At 38.9% G+C, this 23,568-nt stretch overlaps 1 protein-coding gene across 5 annotated transcripts in view; it reads left to right on the top strand.

Moving 5' to 3' along the window:
- The first annotated feature begins 1,047 nt into the window (after positions 1-1,047).
- The window catches only part of NCOR1 (nuclear receptor corepressor 1), a 42,089-nt gene continuing 19,568 nt past the window's right edge, over positions 1,048-23,568 (top strand). Inside the window, exons 1-19 of one of the 5 annotated variants that reach the window (XM_015646387.3) lie at positions 1,048-1,230; positions 2,527-2,654; positions 4,139-4,334; positions 5,289-5,471; positions 7,354-7,467; positions 8,741-8,797; positions 9,237-9,289; positions 10,020-10,086; positions 10,464-10,636; positions 12,294-12,384; positions 12,871-13,049; positions 13,510-13,564; positions 13,803-13,904; positions 18,328-18,455; positions 18,929-19,146; positions 20,789-20,851; positions 21,161-21,300; positions 22,011-22,137; positions 22,792-23,347. In XM_015646387.3, coding sequence (XP_015501873.1) covers positions 1,123-1,230; positions 2,527-2,654; positions 4,139-4,334; positions 5,289-5,471; positions 7,354-7,467; positions 8,741-8,797; positions 9,237-9,289; positions 10,020-10,086; positions 10,464-10,636; positions 12,294-12,384; positions 12,871-13,049; positions 13,510-13,564; positions 13,803-13,904; positions 18,328-18,455; positions 18,929-19,146; positions 20,789-20,851; positions 21,161-21,300; positions 22,011-22,137; positions 22,792-23,347 — 2,738 coding nt within the window. In that variant the 5' untranslated portion in view covers positions 1,048-1,122. Of the gene's footprint in view, positions 1,231-2,526; positions 2,655-4,138; positions 4,335-5,288; positions 5,472-5,741; positions 5,904-7,353; positions 7,468-8,740; positions 8,798-9,236; positions 9,290-10,019; positions 10,087-10,463; positions 10,637-12,293; positions 12,385-12,870; positions 13,050-13,509; positions 13,565-13,802; positions 13,905-16,696; positions 17,119-18,324; positions 18,456-18,928; positions 19,147-20,788; positions 20,852-21,160; positions 21,301-22,010; positions 22,138-22,791; positions 23,348-23,568 lie in introns of those variants that run through there. The other 4 variants (XM_015646385.3, XM_019008573.2, XM_015646388.3 and 1 more) reach the window with 4 other exon arrangements.

Here is a 23,568-nt window from a genome sequence, read left to right as displayed (position 1 = left end):
TTGAAGGTCTGATATGTCTGCTGGGCTCTGGGCAACAGGTTGAGAATTTGCTCTTCATCTGATAGAATTTTGGATTTAATACACAAGCTCCCAGGATTACATCTTTTGAGCTATCAGAGAAAAATATTTTCTGTTAAAAATATATTTATGTACAACTTTTTTGCTTAGAGACATAATTTACCTGCTCAAAATACTGGTGGGGGAGCAAGGTTGAATCAGTTTATTTGGATCTTTATCAGCTGGAATTATACCCAGCCTCAGGCATGCTCAGACTTTGATAGGGAACTTGTCTGGATTTCTGCAGTATTTAAAATCCTTCCCAATCAGTTTGCAGTTCAGTGTTTGCTCTCCATCTGCAGCAGGAGGATGCAGTAGAGGCAAAGTAGTCATTGGTTGTCAACTAAGCAGGATTGTTTTAAGGCTTTGTAATATATTCAGTTTCTGGCATCCTGTAGCAGCCAAACTATGCAGGCATTTGAAGCAGAGCTGATTTTCTGCTTTATGAGTGCCTTTTTTACTGACTGCTTGAGTTAAGCTGCTGCTGGACGGTGATGGCATTCAGGGCATGACTAATGCACTGGGATTTAATGAACTGTAGGTGACACTGAGTGCAGCCCTAAGACTACCTGCATCTCAAAGTCAGCAACAGTTCATGGAGTCCAAAAACTCTGTAGATGAAACGAAAGTGAACTTCATGTTGTGCTAAAGAAATTTACTGTAAATGCAGAATCCAGCTATAGACTTACAACCTCTTTAAAATTTATTTTAAATGACCTACTTTTCTTGTCAAATTCTAACTCAACTGGTAACTGGTAAAAGGATGTATCCCGACAATATAATCCTCAAATCTTTGTGTAGACAATGCTGACACGTCTCATTTTGAGCACATTTAAGACCCGTTAACATGTTTCAGACTGGAGTAACCTATTAAATAAATACATCAGGAAAAAGCTTTTACTGTTAATGGTTGTTTTGCTTAGGTGACTATGGCTGTAATGTATTGTGAGTACATCTGGTACTTCACTGCTTATCAGCGATCTTTTTCCCTTTAGGCGGTTTCCTAGAAACATGATTGCTTGCTGGTCTTGATCTCACAGCTTTGTGGAGACTCCTTCCCTGATAATGTCAAGTTCAGGCTACCCTCCGAACCAAGGAGCTTTCAGCACGGAGCAGAGCCGGTACCCGCCCCACTCTGTGCAGTACACCTTCCCCAGCACCCGCCACCAGCAGGTAAGGGCACACCGATAGCCTGGGGTGGAGCCAGGCTGCGGATCCAGCGTTTGCCGTGCCAAAAAGGGATTATTTCTGTTTTTTCAACTAAGATAACACACAAGTCGTTCACATTTGAAAACACATCCATGTGCCCTGCTAGGGAGAGCTGCTGCCAGTCTGCTTAGTTAAATGCTTGTGGGGTGGCTTCTTCTGTTTTCCTTTGCCCTCTTGGCCCTTTATTAATATAAATGTCATGGTTTTATCATTGGTTTCCCATGGTTTGAATAAATTCAGTAGGGGTTGTGTTCCTAAATTCCTGTTGCAGTATTGGGCTAGAATATCTGTAAGTTAAATGTGGTACTTGTCAAACTTCTCTGCAAGGTGGAGAATGTGTAAAAACTTGTGTTACACTGATTTTTTTTCTTCTGAAGCACCTGTACCACTGTTGCCAGCTGAGCTCTGTTGGCCAGAAAGGGAGTAAAGGATTTCTAAGGATATCCAACTTGCTCATTTCTGCCAAGCTTTTATTCTGCCATCCTGTGCTCTGAGCTGTGAAGGATCACAGCACTGGTTACAACAGTTCAGGTTTCCCTCATTTTAATCACATTCTCCTCCTGCTTCAGATACTTTGGATGTTTTCTTCTACTTCTGTGTTAGGAAAAGGAAATTCAAAAACTGAATTTCAAAGGAAATTCAAAAACTGAAGCTCTTTGGCTTGCTCTGTGTTTATTTTTAGATAATTTATGAAAATTGAATCTCATGGGTAGTGATCTATTACATGTCTTGTAGAGCTTCTCTTTGGTTAGTGCCAGCTGCACATAATTTTTAAAAGCAAGTGATTGATCAGACAAAAATACAAATAAATAGTCTTCTACCTCACTTTGATTGGAAATTGTATGAATTGGAGGATGCATTCTGTGTGACTTGTAGTACTGATTAATAGTGTCTGATATAAAAATGTCTTGAGATGGTAACAAAAGAAATTGCCTCGAGGTTGCTCTCATTTTACCACTTTGCAGTTGGATATGCAAGACTGATTTTAAAGGATATTTTTTAAAGGCTATTCATCAGCTTGCTGCTGACTCATCTGTGTTTCGTTAGAAGTTGTTAATAAATTAGGTGGAATTCCTAGTACAAATATTTAGTCTCTTTCTTTAAAGTTTATTTGAATTTCAGAACTGACGTTTGCAAACATTTTTTTGAGCTGGAATAAGACTTTATCAATCTGGTCTTAGTCTGTATTTAATATCTTTGGAAATGATCATGGTCACTGCATGCTTTTGTTCCTATTAACACAAGAGGTGTTCCCCTCAGGAATTTGCTGTTCCCGACTATCGCTCGTCTCACCTGGAAGTCAGTCAGGCCACGCAGCTCCTGCAGCAGCAGCAGCAGCTCCGGCGCAGGCCCTCCCTGCTCTCCGAGTTCCACCCAGGCTCTGACAGGTGAGGAGGCTGAGCTGGAAGGGTGTGAGCACCAATCTCATGCATGCAGCTGCTCTGGGGACATGCTGGGTGGACAGCAGCAGTGAATCAGATGTTGGAGTTCACTTTCAGTTTGCCAATATGTTCCTTCCCAGTGAAACAGGTCGCACTGCATGGGGGTTGTTGAGGGATGAGCAATGCACACCATCATTGCTGTACTCTGGTAGTTTCAAGAAGGTTTTCAGATAATCTCAAGGATTCATTTGAGGAACACTGAATGTTCTCAGAACACCAGATTCAGAGATTGAAATCCCACTATAGATCAGAATAATATTAACTGGATTGGAGTAAGTTAGCAGGAACATGCTTTTGTTTAGGTGAGAGATAAAAATATGATTTACGCACTCAATTCTTTAGTGTGTTGGGCTGCTGGTGTACGGTCATAAGTGTTAGTGCCTGTAACAACCTCTTATTTTCTTGCACTCACTCCTTGTAAAAACCTTCTTTTGCATTGGACTCTTAGTGAATATATCTGCTAGGAGCAACTTTATATGCAGGATTACTGCTGGAGGTTTATTTTGGCTGTAACTGACTGATCTGGTTCTGAACAAATACCCATGATGAATGTTATGTAAATACTGGTCTGGCTTAAAATCTCATTAGGATATTCCCAGAAATAACTTGATGATAGTGAAATCTGGGGCTTCCATATTGCCTTCATCTTGTGTCAGCAAAATGTCAGTAAGGCTCTGTTTCAATGCTGAGAACCACAGCAGCATTCAGAGTTCTGAAAATTGAGTTTATAGCAGTAGTAAATCACATCCCCCCCAGACTGTAAATTTGTAAAAGTTTATTTGGTAGTTCTGGCAAACGGCAGGAAACTGCTGCTGTCATCTCTTCAGTGGCACTTCATAAGAAGATGTTGAAGCATATGAGGGTCTTTTATGGACATCCTGTGCAGTGCACTGGAAGTAGCAAGTGATAACTGTTGAGCATTTTCCTGAGAAGGAGGAGTCATTTAAATGACTCATGGATTGAATCAATGACTGCTTCTGTCACAGAGTAGCATTTCAGTAGAGATCAAGTTCCAAACGGACTCATGGCTCATCTCAAGTGTTCTGTGTATATTTAAAAATTATTTGCCTGCAAAAATTCAGTAATGGAGCTGTTGTGACCATCTTCAGTGGAATATAGTACTGTGTTTTTCTCATGGATTTTTGGTGTGCTTTTAATTTGAATCAGAACTTTGATTTGAACAATATCCTTGTAGCAGTGCTGAGTTTCTTTAAGGTTGTGTAATGATAGGAGTGCCTTTAATTTGTTCACCTTCTCTTTTCCAATGTATTTTAACTGTTGTATTTTTGAAGATCATACTTAAAAACATTTATCTGCTTTACTCTTTAGAAAGAGCTTCACCAAATAGCATCTCCTTTAAAATTAAAAGGTGTTGAAGATTTTTCATGTATCAAAAATGCATATTTTAATAGTTTATCTCTTCTGTATAGGCCTCAGGAAAGGAGAACTGGATATGAACAGCAGTTTCATCCAGGTCCATCTCAGACAGATCATGATTCACTGGAATCTAAGCGACCACGTCTTGAACAAGTGTCTGATTCCCATTTCCAGCGTGTTAGTGCAGCCACAGTCTTGCCTTTAGTGCATCCTTTGCAGGAAGGGTTGAGATCTGCAGATATTAAGAAGGTAAAGCCATTTGCTGTTACAGTGCTGAAGGTCTCATCTTCTGTGTTGCAATGAGCTAATCAGATTTTGTCTGTTAGGTAATTTTTTTTGTTTGTTTAGGTTCTTTATTTAATGCAAAAAATTTACTTTTACACGCTATCAGAAGCTGTGATCATGATTCAGTGTTGCTCTCTTACACAGTCTGACTCAAACAGAGTGAATAGACTGGAATTCTGTGTTGCCACTACTCTTAAGTCACTCAAACTTCAGTTGTAAAATGATTGTAGCACAATGTGTGAAATATTTCTGCTTTTCAACTGAAAGCTGCTGGCAAATGCATGCAAGTCCATTTTCTCCTGTAATTAACATTAGGACTGAATAGTCAAAGTACTTCCTTCCACCCCCTTTTCCCTTTTAAGCATTTGAAGTGAATCTGCTTATTTACATAACACTAATTATACTTGTCACTGTCTCATTTTGGCTAAATCTAGGACAATCTAGTTTGGGGTGGGTGTTTTCTATTTTAGGTATTGAATATTAGAGCTAAATTCAAGAGAGCTTCACATTTATAACCACAACTAACTCCAGATGTGCTTTATTAGGCTGGTCATGATTATTTTCAAGAATATCATCCTCAATGTTGGTGCAGTGTATTGATGATTGGCTCCCAAGTAACCCTTCCTATAAAAATAAAAGTTACTGTTTACATTTATGAAGATGTATCTTAAAAGGAAGGTGTTTGGGTCTTATTTTGCTTTCAAGGTAAATGTTGCAGTATGGTGTTTTTGGAAAAAAAAAAAATTTGAAATTACATTATCATAAAAGATTTACAGCATTATGAAAACTTTGACTGCTCAGCAGAGATATAGATAACTGCAAATTGTTAATTCCTGAGTATTTGGTTACTGAGCACTCATTCCCAAGTTATCACTGATTTCCCCTCTATCTCCCCTCCATCTCCTGTCCCCATGGAAGGACCCAGCTTTTGGAGGAAAGCATGAGGGACCATCTTCTCCAATTTCTGGTCAGCCTTGTGGGGAGGACCAAAATGCTTCACCTTCCAAGCTGTCAAAGGAAGAATTGATACAGAGCATGGACCGTGTAGATCGTGAAATTGCAAAAGTGGAACAGCAAATCCTGAAACTGAAGAAAAAGCAAGTAAGCACAGCAGACACTGCTCTTGTTTTCTGCCAGTGAAACAGATGTGGAAAAACCTAATTTGGTGATGGCAAATGTTTTGGTTACACGAATCAGATGAAGAAGTTGGAAAGGAAAGGTTATGTGTGCAATTTTATTTTAAATAAGTGGGACATCACACAGTTACAAACGTTTTTTGAAAGCAGGAGAAAGCCACATAGGAACAGCAGCAGTAGATGGGTTTATATTTGAAACTGCTGTGAAACAAGGGCACTGTGACTGTAATTTCAGCTTCAGAGCTGCCTGCTGGCTGAGGAGAGGATCATCTTTCTTCTTTCGTAGTCTGTGCAAGTGGAGAATCCCTTTCATGCATCTCCAAAACCAGAGCTTGTACAAATGTCCCTGGATCATCTGCTTTCCCAAGGGCAAGAGATCCTAACATCTGGAGCTAAGGTCAGCCTTGGAAGAAAGTGCAGTAGGAGGGGTGTGAATAAACACAGAGAGCAGAGAAATAAAGGAGGAAATATCACTTTTTTTTGTATGGCCCTGGCTATGCTTTCTATCAGAGAGCTGCACTTCAGCCACTGGAAGCAAAGGAAGTGTTTGCTGGCAGAAGTTGTTGCTTTCCCCGTAGCTGTTGTGGCCAAGTAAACCCACCCTTGGATCAAGGCATCTGTTAGTCATTGACAAAAACAAAGTCCTTGTTTCCTTTTCCTTTTCTGACTTTCAAAGATCCTGATAGAAAAAGTGCCAGCTTTTTTTAGTTGGTACTCTGGAATAAATGACATTTACATTGTAGGACTTGTTAACTTGTAGGTCCAGGATAACAAACAGACAACGCTCAGGAGCTGTGTGTTTTTATGGTCTGGAAGCATTTAATTATGTCTGAATTATAATGACCTGTAAAGTGACCTCCAGCAGAAAAAGAAGGATGTCACTGAGTACCTGTTTGTGTGTTAATGATGTTTATCTCTCTGTGCACTTTTCCACAAAATCAGCAAGTGCTGTGCAGCTCATCTATGAAGGGTTATTTGTTCACATTTGTCTGTGATTTGACTTAAAAAAACCACAGAGTTGATGTTGAAATAATTAAGCCCACATCTAAGGGCATTCTGCTAAAATTTTGGGGAATTCTTGCACAGCAATGTAGCACATTCTAGCCAGGACTGTAAGGCAGGATGGATCTCTGGTGCTGGAAGTTCTTTGCTGTATATTTGTGGCAGGCATGTGTGATGGATATTTAAAAAATGAAGATGTTGCTGAACCAGATTTATTTGATGTGAAAGTAAATCACAGCAGCGTAGGAGCTAGGAAAGGATTACTGGGTGGGTTGTTTTTTGGTTTTTGTTTTTTTCTTTTGGTATTTTTTTTTGCTTGTTTGGTATTGTAATGGTCTCGGAACTTTAATGCATGTGCAGTGGTTTATTTTTGCTGTGAAGTACCTTTAGAATGATGTTCTCTGTGGTGTGTTAGGACTTTTGTACCTTTTGAAACCATAACACAGCAGTAATGATGACACTTGAACATCTAGAGCACTGAAAGGCAGCTCTGTGGTTTATTTCCACTCAAAGACAGCTCTGATGTAACTGTTCTCCAAAGTTGATACTTTTGTTTAAAGTTAAATAGTGATAAATTTCAAAGTGACAGTGGCTTTAACTATCAAGTTAAAACAAGTCTGATTCAAGGCAGGTGAGTCTTGTAAACAGGTAATTGAGTTACGAGTAATACAAAAAATAGTCTTGTTATTGTCCCTGTGGGCATAAAAACCATTTCATTCATTCCTTGTCAGTGCAAAGCGAAATAAGAGGCAGTGCTGACTGATCTGCTGTGTATTTTATCTCTGGTGAACTAATTAGTGATGGGGGGAACATGGATGGCTGATTTTCTTTCTTTGGTCTCTTAGCAACAACTTGAAGAAGAAGCTGCTAAGCCTCCCGAGCCGGAGAGGCCAGTGTCCCCTCCTCCCGTGGAGCAGAAGCACCGCAGCATCGTCCAGATCATTTACGATGAGAATCGGGTGAGTGTCCTCTGCACCTCACCCAGGGGGCTCTCACTGCCTCTGTGCTGACATTCATTAGGTCTTCCATTTACTTCCTTGGGGCACATTTTTCTTTTTTACTGATTTGCCCACCCCTCTTTTATTATTCATTTGCTTCTTTAAATGAAAGACATTTTTATGACATTTTTATTCTCAATCACAGAAATCTTCCTTCTATCTTGTAAGCACTCTGAGTTGTGGGTCTCATCCTTAGAACCTTGTACTGAGATTGTTAAATTACAGATTTAATTTAACCCATATATATAACCCATATATATCCTTTTAGGTGTGTGATATTAAAAATGCCTCAAATTCATCTTGAATTCCCTGTTCCTCATATGAGCTGACAATCTTGGCTGAAGATTCTACTTTTAAATGAGCTGAAGAGAAAAAACTGCTTATATTGTAGGATTTTGTGGCTTCTTTATAAAATGTGACTTCTGGCACTTAAGATTTGGATAAATGAACAGATATGAAGTAGTAATATATTGATGAATTATGAGCTTGTGTTGTTTAAGTGGTGAGAAAAGTTCAGGAGCTCAGTAATATTGCCAACAGTAACAGCAAAAATGCTTCCTGCCTTTTTTTCCCATGGTAGTTTGAGATTAGGGAGTCAGATATCTGGGGGTTTTGAAAATATTGTGATCTTCTGTGAGAGTGGTATATGTTTGTTTAATTTGAATTTTATTCTGTAGTTTAGAGGAACAGCTAACTTTTATTACAATTGATTTTTATTTTTTTTTGAGGAGGTAAAAACCCCCAACAAAACAATGCTAGATTTTGTACAGTACAACTCCCAGGCATTCCATGCAAGGAGGGGTCAGAGTTATTTTGTGGTCTTCACACATTTTGTGTGTTTATGTACACGTGGATTCACACTCACAGATTTGGCAATTGGAGAATTTTAGTCTCTTAATTCCGTTTTTCAAACCTAATTACACTTTATTTCACTGGACACCTTTCTTCCTCTTTTTAATTATTTGCTGTATTATGAAATGCATGGTTTTTTTGAACTGCAGAGGTCAGTTTCTGCTTTTATGCTCTATCAGCTTCCAGACTTGGAGATCAGAGTCACTACTACACAATTCAAGTACAGGTTTCTTTATTTGCTGGGGCAACATTGCAGAAGTAGGTTAAGAAGGATCTCATGTGGTCAGGCAGGGGTTTAGCAGAGAACATAGAGTTCAGATCCACATTTGACATGAACTTCAGAGGATTTACTCAGACTATACCAAAAAAATCTTATTTGCAGAAAAAAGCAGAAGAAGCTCACAAGATTTTTGAAGGTCTTGGTCCAAAAGTTGAATTGGTAAGTTGTGGAATTCTGGTTTTTTTTCTTTTGCACTATTTTCTGTATTGCCAGTTGCTCTAATTCTGTTGTGCTGAACAGCTGTAGTTCTGTGATTATGTATAGAAGAAATGTGTGTCTAAGTGCACTGGTGAGTTGGGGCTTGAGCGAGTTCATTGGCCTTGTAAGTGTGATTTTTAAAATAGATTTTAATCTGTTTAAGAGAACAGTTTGAAGTATGAAGAAATTAAGTACTGTTATATACATAAGTAGTTACAATCTAATTTTAAGTAATGAAATCTGTGCTTTGTGCTGAATATCTTGTAGTCCCTTCAGCTCTGCTGCATCTCAGATTGAGTGCACTATTCTCAGAATACTAAAATATTGTTAAATGTGTTGCATGCACATTTAGAGCTCCATTGCAAAGTGCTAAATGTTCCTTTCTCATCCCAAATTGCAGCCACTTTACAACCAACCCTCAGACACCAAGGTCTACCATGAAAACATCAAAACGTGAGTGCTTTTATACCCTCTCATTGTCCCATTTAGGGGATCTGGACTTAAACATTCCCTCACATTTTTCATTGTTGTCATCTCCAGATAGGATGTGTGGGTTTTAATCATAATTAAAAGCTTCCAGTCCACGTAACTTTTTGTTTTCTTTGTTGTAAAACAGTTCTGCAAGATGTGCATTATAAGTGCTGAAGGCAGAAGGAAGCCCTGTCTTTCCATCTTCATTTAAAAGACAAAAATAAATAATAAAACTTAAGTTGGTTGTCCTTTAAAAAAGTCTCTTAAAAAAAGTAATTCTTGCTCCAACCCATCAAATAAATTCGTATAGCAGTTCCAAAGTACTCATTTCTTGAATAAAATACTGGAAAACTTAACTTTAGGGCTGAATTGCAAAGACTTTTCCCCCATAAAAGCATAATAGCTCAAACCAAATCTTTTCATTCTAGCATATTATCTCTCATGTGGTAAAGGAGAGCAACTGCCTTGAAATTGGAACTTTTTGTGTCTCAATTGCTTATTCCAGCCATCTTCAACAATTTCCTATCTGAAAAAAACCAGTATTAGCTGATTTAGGTATCTCGACTTCTTTGGGAATTTTCCCTACTTTTTACCCTGAAACTGTTGTTCATAATAAAGATCTGGCATCTAGAATTGAGATGGGTTTTGTTAAGCAGTTTTGAAGTGATTGATTCTTATGTAGTTCACTTTTTCCCCTAATTTTGTTTTCCAGAAACCAGGTGATGAGGAAAAAGCTAATCCTATTCTTTAAAAGAAGGAACCATGCAAGAAAACAACGGGTAAGGGTACAATGATTTTCTAAAAGGAGCATGTGGCTGGTTTTCTGTCTGGACCCTTGTCTTGCATTCCCAAATCCATTGATTAGACAAATAAGACCTTAAGCTAAAACAAGTGTGGGGTATTTCTGGAAGGCAGTAATGACAATTACCCAATACCTCTAGGATGTGTAAAGCAAAGAAATAGTGTAAATCAAAATCTACATTTTTGTATCCACTTCCTCACCTTCTCTGTGCTGGAAATTTGGTATAAGTTATCTTCAACATGGAAGGAACTGGAGCAGGAAAAATCCGTGCATTCCAGGAGCCTGCCCATGTGACAAGTACTGATCACTTGGTGTATCTTGCTTAGTTCAAGGTTTGCTTTTGGAATTTAACAGGAACAGAAAATCTGTCAACGTTATGATCAGCTGATGGAGGCATGGGAGAAGAAAGTAGACAGGATAGAAAATAATCCACGCAGGAAAGCCAAGGAGAGCAAAACACGGGAGTACTATGAGAAACAATTCCCAGAAATCCGGAAGCAGAGAGAACAGCAAGAAAGATTCCAAAGGTATTACTGGAGATCTGAAATATTCCTGCAAAATATCTCTTCAGTCTTAAGTTTTAAAATTATTTATAATAATTTTTTAGTTAATTTTAAGTTTTATATTCATCACTTTATTGCTTTAAAATGATGTTAGTGTGTCACAGAGTATACATTAAAATGTTCTTCCCTCTGTTCACTGTGTCTCCATGGCAGTGAGCTCAAGTTTCACTTCCCATCCTAAGGATCTCCATGACTTTATCTGTCCACTTTCACATATGTCCCCTTTGCTGTCCCTCCCCTCCAGCTGTGCCAGCAGTGCCAGCCTCATCCCTTGATGTCCTCTGAGGCTGCTATGGTGATGTCCACAGGGTTCCTTTCCCATGTTCCTTTTCCCATCTGCTGTCAAACCCCGTACTTGCCAACAGGAACACAGGAAAAGGGCCACTTAGCAAAGGCTGCTTAGGTTGTGGTGTCAGTGAGATGAGGAGAGTTAAGCTGTTCAAAAGGGGGTTTGTGGAGTTTTGAAGACAACTGGAGCCTCAGCTTCCTATGAGCCTGTTCATTTTGGGCACACACCCTAATTTACACTGGTATTTTTCTGTCACTGTCTGTTTTACTCCTGTGTTTCATGATCCCTGTATTCATTAGCCCCCACACTCAAAAACCATTTATCTTCTTAATTAGCAATTTGACTGATCTTTTGTTGTACTTGCCAGGTAATTTTCTTCCAGATGTTTTAGCATTTTAAAATATTCAAGGTGTGGCAATTAAGGCCCTATTATTTAATTTTAATCTATCAGACATTTGCTAGATGGAAACTACAAGGAATCTTAAAAGGAATGAACTCACTTCAGAGTTCACCTTGCAGTATTGTAGGTGGAGAGATAGGATTTAAATTAGAATTAGGTCAAGTTTGATTCAGTTGTGTTGAAATCTGTTTATCTGATGTTTGAAATCATTTCAATACACCTTGGAGAGTTCAAGCCCCATAAAGATTTAATCTCATCTCTTGTAACCATCTGTCTACATCATCTTTTTGTCATAAAACATGGGGAAAGCAGAGAGTTAGCAATACATTGTGAAGGCTGCAAGATTTTGTAGAATCAAGAAAAGAAGAGTAATAAAAGTAGTATATTATTATGATGTTCCTAAGGGTAAAGATCAAAAGCTGAAAAATTCTTCCAAATTACAGCTTTCCCCATCAATTTAAAAGTGGAAGATTTTATTTTCTTGTAAAAAATCTCAGTGCTGTATTAGTAACTTGATCATATTGATAAAAGTCAAATTTAGTGTGGTTTTCTTAAAAAAAAAAAAAAAGGCTCTTTCAAGGTGTATCAGTTGTACTAATTAAGGAGATAATTTCTGTGCCACTGATGAACATTTCTCATGCTCATCAGAAGCAAATTCATTTATCTGAATCACCTGCTTTGCAGTGGATTTGGTGGTAACACCATTTTTTGTGCCCTTTCTGCTGAGCTTTGCAAACTCACTGTAAAACCAAGCAGGACATGACAGAGTTTATGCTCTGACTCCCCTTAAGGAAGACAAATCAGTCCTAACTGATTTGAGAGACTGTTAACAGCATTATAAGTGATTTTGGAGGTTGTTGTGGTGTACAAAACCTGCAGATAGAGCTCATTTCCACTTTATCCTTTTTCCTTCTGTTTTCCCCTCCTTTCAGAGTTGGCCAAAGAGGGGCTGGCCTTTCAGCAACCATTGCTAGAAGTGAACATGAGATTTCAGAAATCATCGATGGACTCTCTGAGCAGGAGGTGAGGCTGGTGGCTGTACTTTGCTGTTGAAGCACAGCCAATAAATATCCTTCCACTGGCAGTGAAAGGTGTATTGTAGAGGGTTTGTTTCAATTATGAGAAAAAGTTCTTCTCTCTTTAAGAGAATCTCTGTGAAGTGTGGCTTGAAGCAGATCTTACAAACACTTTTCTTTCTAATTGTATCTGCCCTAGATTTTTTTTCATGTGGCTGTTCATTGCAGGCTTGCTGCAACCTAGTTTTTTAAAGCTGTATCAAACGTGTGAAAACTTTTCCTTTTCTCAAATCCTCCATCATTTTGCTTTTCCATCATTTTTGACACTGTTTCCTTTAGTTGCCCATAAATGTTCTTTGTGATAGTGACAACTTCTGCAAGAGTTGTGTACAAAAAAAAGTTCCAAGCTGACTGTGAATGTGGAGCTTTGAGAGCTGTGTAAACATCAGTAGCAGCATTTTGTATGTTCTTTACTTTGTCTTTTATTCTGCAGAATAATGAGAAGCAAATGCGCCAGCTCTCTGTCATCCCTCCCATGATGTTCGATGCAGAGCAGAGAAGGGTGAAGTTCATCAACATGAACGGGCTGATGGAGGATCCCATGAAAGTTTATAAAGACAGGCAGTTCATGAATGTCTGGACAGACCATGAGAAGGAGATTTTTAAGGAAAAGTAATGGCCTTTCTTATCTTTCCTTTTTATTGCATTGAAATGACAGTTAAAGGCCCAACCCTATAGAGCTAAATCAGGAATGCTGAGGCTTTTGTGCAATAATATTTGATAATGTTCTTAGTTGGCTGTAATAAATATTGCAAAAAGTTTTAGACTTCATTTCCATCTGAGTATGCTCACATACATTTAGTCCTTAATACAGTATTTTCTCAAAAGTACTTTTGTTCTGTGCTAAGATCAAAAGGAGATCCATATCTACATATGTGTAGATATGGAATTTCATTCTATCATTTTAAGTGCTCAGTTCTAAATTTGCACAGTCTGAAAACTGGGCTTTTTAGGCTAATTTCACTTGTGTAAATGAAGGGCTTACTGATGGAACAGATTGTTTGTAAGATTGTTTTGCGTGTTTGATCATGGATTATGTTGTTAAACTGAAATAATTTCTGATTTATAAAAGGTTTGTCCAACATCCCAAGAACTTTGGTCTAATTGCTTCCTACTTGGAACGAAAGGTAAGATGTTTTTTAATATAAATAAAGCTTAGGGTGGGTTCCCTAACTTTCCAATATCATAATAAATAGAAGCTGTTTTATTTTAGTATTTTTAATTTTTATATAATTTTTTTAAAAATTATTTTAAAATAAGAACTATTTAAAACTTCAATATTTTAAGTGTTTGGAAAAATTAAAAAATCAAATCTTCTCTTTTCATGAGGAGTAAACTCTACTTTTTCCTGCTTTTTCACTTTAGAATGTTCCCGACTGTGTATTATATTATTATTTGACCAAGAAAAATGAAAATTATAAAGCCCTTGTGCGAAGGAATTATGGCAAACGCAGAGGAAGAAACCAGGTACATTGAATTTATTCATCACTTGGGGATTGTTATTTTACTGCTTCATGATTACAACTATTTCATTATGTGAGATAGCATGGGGTAAATTATATAATAATTTAAATTAAATAATTATTTTTCCTTCATTGTATTGCTACCCTTTTAAAATTTAAGTGATCCTGACCTCAAGGGTGTTGTTGGTTGGTTTGGTTTTAATTCTCTGAAATATCTTCTTCCTTTGCACATTTCTTACTTGTTTTAATATGGCAATTCATTTTCTTTGAGGGCTCTGCCACAGACATTGAGGTTGAATCCATCATTAAATCCTATGTTGGAGCCAAGAGAAATTAGGTTAGCATATGACTTGCAGTGGAAAATGTATAATCAGTTCATAATGTCAGTGTTTGTCAAAAAGCAGAAATTAATAGTGATCTTTATTTGGTGGTCAGACTCAAAGTCCAACTGCAACTTTAGAGCCAGAAGAAGGAGACCAATTTAATGCATGTGAATTAAAAATCCTCCTGATTCAGGAAGTGTTCCTTTGGAAGTCTTTGGAGAGAAAAAGAACAGCATTTTATAAATGCATTTGCTAGGCTAGCAGGGTTAATGTGGGTATTGGAAAATAAAATAACCCTGAAACTTTGGGACTGCACAAATCTGCTCTGCAGACCAGTAAATGCAGTAAATATTGCACTGAGATACACAAATACTGAGTGTTTTCTAGGAGTCCCAGTAAATGTATATTTTTAATATGAAATTGTTGCAAACAGCTTCAACTGAGGAGTGGATCACGTTCAGTAGAAGCAGCCGTGGGGTTGTGCCTGTGTGGTGCTGTTATATTTAAACCTTTGGAATTACAGGCTGGTGTCCTACCAGAAGAGTCCTGTCATGGGAGAACACCTTCTCTGTACCCCAAAAATGATGAATTGCTTAGAATTATGTCATTGTCACTGTGCACAGGATTTCACAGAGCTTCTGCTCTGATGGGAGGAATTACTGGAAGTAACCTGTATTTTGACAGGACTTCTGTTAGAATTTTTAAGCCTAAAAATCCCTTTTAATAGGAAGGGTCATTGTTGGAGTAGTGATTGAGGAAGGATTGCAGTTAAAGTCTACATGTGTGGCAAATGAAAAGAAGATGGAAATAAACAGGATTGTCCAAATGGGACAATCACTGTGGACACTTAACAGGGGGAGTGCTGCCATTTGTAGTGGCTCAGTTTCTTGTGCCATTATAAAATGAGGTTGGTGTGATCATGGGAAGTGTCACATGTTGAGGGGTGCCTTTGCTGGGTGCTGTTCTAAGGGGTGAGGAGATACAACTGGCTCAGCTGTAGTGCAGTGGAACTGGAGATTTTGAGATATTTAGAAAGTCATTACTGTGTATTTAAATGCCTTTTCCATGTTGTTAAACTTCAGAATATTGGAAGTGTTAGAATTCAAAGTTTGGATGGACTTTTCTATCCATAAATAGTTGTTTTCCTTGGATAATGTATATAGAACAGAAAGATTTAATTCCAGCTTTAGACACTAGGGCATGAATTTGCTTGGTGAGCTCAGTTCAAGGTGCTCTGCCTGACTTTGTACTGCTCCTGTGAGTGCTGATTTATATGTAACTGAATACATCACTTGGAACACTGAAGGTTTGTTCAGCTCAGATTACTTGCTCTTGGAATTGTAGCAGAGTTGTACTCTGTAATTGCTGGTTGTTGATCCACTTTAAGTGCTACAGCAGATCTCTAAACTTTGGGCCACTGCTGGCCAAGCTTAATGTGTGCTCTGGGAAGGATGCGAGAAAGTGCCAGGTTTTTAGCTCTGGAGAGGGTTGAGCTGGACTTGCCAACTCAAGGAAATACTCTCAGCACTCTAAAAGGGAAATTCTGGAAGTTTAACTTCAGAAGTATTGCAGCTAGCATGTTAATAATAAAGAACTAATGGTGTCAAAAATCATATTTGTATTTATAAATTTATTAATGATTAATAAGCAGCATCTATAACAGCTAGTAAAAAAGAACTTGAGAGGGTTGAACTGCCTGGCTTGCCAGAACTTTTATCTTACAGTTGCAGAAAGCAGCTCACCCCCTTCCCCCTCCCGTGCTCTAGCTTTGTTTGAAGCTGATATTTTTCATATCTCTCAGTAGCAACTTGAAACTTTCTTGCTGATTGGCAAACACAAGTCATGTAAGATTTATGAGGTGCTCCAGGATGGGCTTAGGCTAATAACAGGTGCTTCAGTTTAAACTTTTAATAGTTCATATATTTTTGTAAATTAGAAGGCAAGCAAGTGGAATATTGCATGGAGGAGATATTAATCATGCTAAGGACGTTGAAGTCCTTCAGAGAATGCAGTGAGCACAGCTTGACTCAGGTTTCAGTGTGGGGGCTTCCACTTGAAAGAAGCTCAGTGCTGGATCAAAGATGTGAAGAGGTGCAAAGCTAATAAAATTCTGATGTGTGTTTGTCCTCAAATAAGTCTAGAAAGGGCTTTTTATAAAATGCTGCCTAAACTGTCCCAGAGTGTCACAGAGGCAACTGAACAAATGTGTCTTAAACCAAGGCTTATCAAGTGTAGAGCAAGTTTCTAACATAGAATTGAGAGAAAGTCATGGCTGTATGGTGCTTTAACTTCCCTATCCCTGGAAATGTTGAGGACAGGGCTTGGAGCAACCTGGTCTGGTGGGAAATGTCCCTGCCCACGGCAGGGGGTTTGGAATTGGATGATCTTTAAGGTCCCTTCAAATCCAAACCCTCCTGTGAGTCTGTGTTTACAGAGAATTCCTTAAATAACTAGTTGAAAGAAGTTTAAATGAAGTTTTAAATGAATTTGGTGGCCAGCAGTGGTCAGTGCTGGCTGTGTCCCTGCAGGGAGTGTGTCTGCAGCCCGTGGCCAGCAGCAGGTGGGAGGCCAGTGATGTGAGCAGACAGAAATTCGCTGCCTGTGTGTGACGGGATCACCTCTGGTGACTCCGGGGAGATTAGAAGGTGCTGTGTGAGAGGGGCAGCACTGCTGCAGGCAGCTTAAGTGGCAGAATGACACAATTTCCTGGAATAAACACGTTGCTGGGTCAGGCAGCCTCTGCTAAGGAGCTCTGGGATGTTGCTGCTGGGGTGGGTTTTGTCCTTTTGAGCCGTGCCCTGAGCTCAAGCCCATCCCCTTGTGTGGACAGTAAAAGTTTCAATCAGCAGATGAATGTGCAGGAACGTCGATGACCGTGGCTTCGACTCCTTTAAGGTTTGTGTTTATACATTGATTATGCAGCTTAAATAAAATTACTGGGTAACAGAGAACCAAGTGATAAGTTGGCCTGGTAAGAACAGGATTTTCAACAACTGTTTTCTAAATACATTAGATGTAAAATAATTTTTTATTTTTTTTTTTAATTAAATTTTAACTCCTTGTTTTCAGGGCAGTCTATCTAGAAAATAGAAAAAAATTATATTAGCATGTCTTTGACATCTTGTTTGAAGGAAGTCTTTGCATAATCAATAAGCAGCACCTTTATTGCTAATAATTTGCAGCAAGATGATAGTGGTTAGTGTTTAGAGTTTCTGCTCCAGTTCACATTATTAAAATGTCAAAACCAAGTCAGTTTGTGACTATTTCCAGCCTCAGTTTAGTTAGTGAAACAGTGACACCTGCTGCTGCTGCACTCATAGGGTGGTTGCTTCCTCTGTGAGAAAGGAAAGCCTATTTTGAGGATTTTTTCAGTAGAGTGTAAAATCCAAGTTCTAGAAGTGCTAGAACAGCAATCTTGTAATTACCTGTCCTTGTCTTGTTCTTTGTCCTTGTGTTTCCATGAATTGCCAGATGTACTCTGGGTATCTATTTGAGACAAGCACAGTGTTTACTGTGCTTTTAAAACTCCCATCTCAGTAGAGAAAAGAATTTTTGTTGTTTTTTTTAATAATTCTTTATGTAAAGTCACTGGAAATATAAGTCTAAAATTCCCAACCCATTTTTTTTTAAACAATTATATTTTTTAAATACTAGTGACAGTTTGAGAAAGCGACTTGGAGTTGCTGATACCTTTCATGCTACAAGACCTTCTGCTCCCCAGTTGTAAGATCATGTTTCACTATAAAATTCACAAAGTTAAAAATAAAATTTGAGAGGATCAGCACCCTCACTACATGGATCAGACCTCCCTAAGCACTTTTAAAACATAGCTGTTCATTTTTAGTGGGACACACAACAGCCAGTGTGTGATTGTACACAATCACCTCCATGCTCATGCTGCAGACACCTCCTGTACTTCCATGGAATTTATAAGATATAAAGCAGAGTTTTTCTGTTCTTTTGCTGACCACCCTGTAGTGCCTGTAACTTGAAACATTATCAAGTGGGAAATAAGGCAGCATCAGTTTTTGTGCTGCTCTGAGGGCAAGATGCTGCACCTTTGTGTGATCAAGTTATCTTCTAAATCCTATTTCATTTCAGCAGCAGATTGCTCGTCCTTCTCAAGAAGAAAAGGTAGAAGAAAAGGTAGAAGAGGAAAAATCAGACAAATCAGAAAAAAAAGAGGAGGAAAAGAAAGATGAGGAGGAGAAGGATGAGAAGGAGGAATCTAAGTAAGTGTGTATGTGCTGAAATGCATGAATTCACCCTAGGTTGCAGATTTTGGCACAGATCAGAACGGGATTTGCATTAGCCTGGTAATGAAATCTAGACTGAAAACTTCCTTGGTGTATGAAACAATTTTTTGAACATACAAATTTCTCTGTTTTGCTGAGCTAATCAGATCAGTGGAAAAAGTAATGGGATTATTATTTTGCACATGTAATAATTTCCATTTCTTATTGGTTTGGGCTTTTCTCATATGTTCTATCACATATGGAGTGTTCATATTTTCTTTGAAGCTGACAAAATTATTTACTGTCTGGCAACTGGAAGTTGTGGGCAATAAGTGAATTCTGTTTCACTAAAGGCATCTTTTGGGAGTTTAGTTTGTGGAGTTTGTGTATTTTTTGTCCCATGATATTCAGAAATATCAGCTCACAATGTCTGTCTGAATGTGATTGAATTATATTTTACCTGTTCCCAGAGAGAATACCAAAGAAAAGGACAAAACTGAAGTTGCACCAGAGGAAACAGAGGAAAGGGAGCAGGCAGCTCCTCGGGGCCGAAAAACTGCCAACAGCCAAGGTCGGCGTAAGGGCAGAATCACCAGATCAATGACAAATGAAGCTGCACAAGCAAATGCTGCTGCAGCTGCAGCTGCTGAAGAACCACCACCACCTCTGCCACCCCCACCAGAACCTTGTGAGTAGCATTTACAGCACTCCCAGGGATCCAGCTGGTCGTAGGCTCCTCACTGACATGGGGTTGTTTCCAGGCAATCAGTGCACTTCTGTTTTCCTGTTAAATATTCCAGCTTTATTCTTAGCCCTGCTTATAATTTTGTGACTTTGTGGAACTGTTAAACTTCACAAGTGCAACTTCATGAATAGTGCATGTGCAATCAGCTGACTTTTAGGGGAAAAAAGGCAGCTCAGCCTTTGTGTGATAACACCATGTCTGCCTGTGCAGGTTCATGGTGGGTCTGCAGTGGTCCAGGTGCTTGTGACACAGATTCACTTACAGCCTGCAGCTCACAGAGGATGCTCGTAAATAATTGGCCTGATATCTGAGTCCTTCAGGGAGTTTCATAAGCTGAAATAGATCTTGGCAAGTTGTTTTTTCTGCATTAGATGGCAAGAGGCTTTTTAAAAATAAAATGTTACTTTCTTGGCTGATATAGTTAAAGAAGATGACATATTCTCTGAGTGTATTTTGGAAAAGGCTGACCTAATTTGTGTTGATGCAGAAATACCAGAATATCTTGTGGCTGGTAAATAATTATCCAGGGTGGCAGGGCAGGTTGTGGTTTTTTTCTTGCAGTGCTCTGCTGTGGCAAAATTTGTTGTTCCTCATGCTTCAGCTGGGTAGTTACAGGCAGCTGCTATTCTAGAGCTTGTAATAACTCTTCTGTTACTCAGATGTTCTGCCTATAAAGAAGAGAGTAAGTGGGCACATCATCAGTTCTTGTATAACTGTAAACACCAGAGATTGTGAGAAACATTCTTGCTCCATTGATACAGTGGGGTTTTATAAGCAGTGGGTTTTTTTAAGTCTGAAGAAATAGTGGGTTTTGCTTTTGTTTCGTTTTATTTTTGAACCATTTATGCCAGGCTTTCTGAAAAATTCAAACCAGTTTTTCAATGGATCAGATACTTTATAGTGTCCTACTTTTGTGGTTTGTTATTGGAAGCTGGGTTGCAGGGTCTTTGTTAAATGCTATGTGTAATGGCAGATTTTATGGAAAGGAAATGGAGGCTGGTGCAGCTCAGTGCTGTTCAGAAATTTAAACAGGATGTTACAAAATCCAAAGGAGTGAATGAAAATGCACTGAATCATACTTAGTTTTCTGCTTGCTTTTACTTACTGGGGTTTTTTGTTTTCTTTTCTTTTTGTCCATTTATCTAGTTGGAGACTCAGTTAATGCAGGAACAGTAGATTTCTTGACACCCAATAAATAACCATTCCAACAGTGAGACAGCACTGAACTAGCTTAGAGCATATTGGATTGCTGCTTTTAGTAGCTGATGGTAATTACAGACATTTTAAATAAATTTTTACTGATAAGTACACCTAAGTTACTTACAAATCTTCCTTGACAGACAATTAATCCAAATTTTGTAGGTAGAATAGTTTTGAACAGTTTTTCTCTGCTGAGCTTTTGGTGGCTCCTTCTGTATCTTTGACTTGGTTTAATGGAGATTGACTGCTTCCCTCTGTGGAGAGAGCTTTCCCCAGTGACCTGAGCCATAATGTAAATAGATTTCTTGACTATGGGATGTATAATTGGTGCCATGACAATGAATCCTGGTCTTTTCTCTGCTCAGTGTCTTTGTTTCTCTTTCAGCTTCTACAGAGCCTGTGGAGACATCCCGCTGGACAGAAGAAGAAATGGAAGTTGCTAAGAAAGGTAAACCTTGTAAAGCCTTTGACTTCCTTCTGAATAGTTACATTTACAAAATTTCAAGGATTTACTGAATCACTGAATATATTTGCTGTGATTTATGCCAACATTGTGCTGATTTGAAAATTGCTGTTGGTTTTTTGTTTCAACAGACAAAATAATCATTTGAAACTTATGCTGACTCTTCATTTGGCTTACTTTGAACTGTTTGAACAGCAGTGATTCTCTGTCTTGCCTTCTCTTGTTCCATTTATTGAGGTTTGGATAGCTGAGTTATTGATCACAGTAAATATTGGTTCTTTTATGTCTGACCAGGTCTAGTGGAACACGGGCGAAACTGGGCAGCGATTGCCAAAATGGTTGGGACAAAAAGTGAAGCTCAGTGTAAGAACTTCTACTTCAACTACAAAAGGAGACACAACCTGGACAGTCTCCTCCAACAGCACAAACAGAAGGTGAGTGCTGTGGACATGGAATATTTTGCAGGGGAAGACTTGGATCTTTCTGAAGTCATCCATCACACTTCACTAAGCATGTTTTGCAATCTCCACTCATTTCCTTTCCTACTTGTTTTTGTGTTGTGACATAAATCTCCTAGAAGGGTGATCACTGACCTGTGACAGCAACCACTTCTTGCTTTAAAATGCCATAGAAGGTTTTGTACTAAGTAAAACATTTGAGCCTGAAGAGTTCTTCAGTGTTTTGAAAGCCAGGTTCCTCACCAGTGCATGAGTAACTGCAGACGTACAAAAGCTCCTTGAAACACAACAAGAACTGACCTTACCAAACAGAGCAGGAGATGTGGTAGACGTCCAGGAACTGAAAGTTTGGGGGCATTGAAAGTAGAATGCTGTATGTTGGAATCCTCTAAGCTGCAGTGCTATCCTGGTCTTTTCTCACTGAGGTGAAGAACATCAGTGTCTGATTGCTGCATCTGTTCTGTTGTCCCCCAAACATGCCGTGAGACCGTGGTTTGTTCCCAAACTTGTTTTCAGTCAGGAGCAGCAAAAGTTGGCCTGAAGTAGAAAGAGTGTCCCCTTGTGAATGACTGTGCTAAATAGAGATTATCTGTCCTTCATTTCAACCTTAGATTGGTAAATGAGAATGCAGTAAAAGGCAATAATTGTGAATTTTCTGTACATTGTTAATGCTGTGTCTTCCTCAGTCTTCGCGAAGGCCCCGAGAGGAGCGAGATGTGTCACAGTGTGAGAGTGTGGCTTCAACTGTGTCAGCTCAGGAGGATGAAGATATTGAAGCATCTAATGAAGAAGAGAATCCAGAAGACAGTGAAGGTAACTTTTCTGGGAAGGAAATCCGTGTGTGCACAGAAAGGAGCCTATGTTTTGTGCTAATTATATGCTCAGAAAGCTGTGCTCCACTTCATTATGTTGTTGTTGTTCAAATGCTCTTTCAGATGGATTTTAGCAATTTGAATTCACTCGAGGGGGTGCAGCATTTTTAGAATTTAGCAGCCTAAAGATATTTGCTGCTTAGTATTTTGAGATGCTTTGATTATGCTGTCATCTGGAGTGTTGAAACAAGTTGAATCAAATAATGTAACCTTTGGTGGTTGGTAGTCTCAGTAAAGTTTCAGACAAGCAAATTCAAGTGGTGTTTTTTTTGTTGTGGGTTTTTTATATGTATTTGTTGGTTGTAACTGCTTATTTATAGACACTCAACATCAGTCAATCTTGGCTGGTCTTTTCTGGAGCAAAAGGTAATAGAATTCATAAACAGTGCATAAGAGAAGATGACTAAGTGTTGGGTTTTTAGTAGTTGGTATTTTTTAGTTTCAGTGTTTGTGTAATTCAGCTAATCGTCCATTTCTATAATAAGTCAAACTGAATTGTTTTGCAGCTGGGTTGGTTAAAATTGATGGATCCTTATTGCACCCAGTTTGCCAGATTTCATTTAATGAACCTTCATGGTGAAACATTTTTCCCCAGGTGCTGAAAATAGTTCTGATACAGAAAGTGCTCCATCTCCAACTCCAGCAGAACCTGCTAAACCGACTGAAGAAACTCCATCTGAGACTGCTGCTCCAAAAGTAACCACTGAGACCCCAGCAGAGCAGGAATCTGCCATTAAATCTGCAACCAGCACATCTCCCTCCTTACCAGCCCAAAGTGTATCAACAGCTGAAACTCAGAACCCTGAGCCACAGGTCAAGGAAGAAATAAACACTGAGGCTGAAGAGCCTATGGAGGTGGACAGTAGAAGCCATTCAGCTGAAGCTAAGCCTGTGATTACTCTTCCAGTTCATACCAAAGTAGAACCTGTAGAGACTGAAATGAGGCTGCCAGAGAATATTCAAGTGAAAATAGAGAGTGATACCAAAGAGAGAGAGATGGAGAAACCCAAGGAAAAGTCAGAACCAGAGGAAATGGACTACAGCCTGTCCCAGCAAGTTACTACAGCCAGACCAGAATCCCATTCAGATAATGACTCCAGTGCCACCTGCAGTGCTGATGAGGAAGTTGATGGAGAACCTGACAGACAGGGGTGAGTAGGGCTTTGAATGGACAGTCTTTGAAGCTGTTTCTCTTTTGGGAATGGCTGACACCACTGAGGGTGTTTGAAGTCTTTTCAGCGTTCTGTTGGTGCAGTTCCTGTGTCACCCCAGCATGGCACTGGAGCCAGTGTCAGTCATATATAATGTAACATATACACAGTGCCAGGGATAGATGTTTAAATGCCAAAAGTATCCAGTCATGGAATGCATG

This window comes from Parus major, chromosome 19 (genome assembly GCF_001522545.3).
Source record: "Parus major isolate Abel chromosome 19, Parus_major1.1, whole genome shotgun sequence".
In the NCBI taxonomy this organism is placed as follows: Eukaryota; Metazoa; Chordata; class Aves; order Passeriformes; family Paridae; genus Parus; species Parus major.
This window is presented reverse-complemented; position numbering and strand designations above follow the sequence as displayed.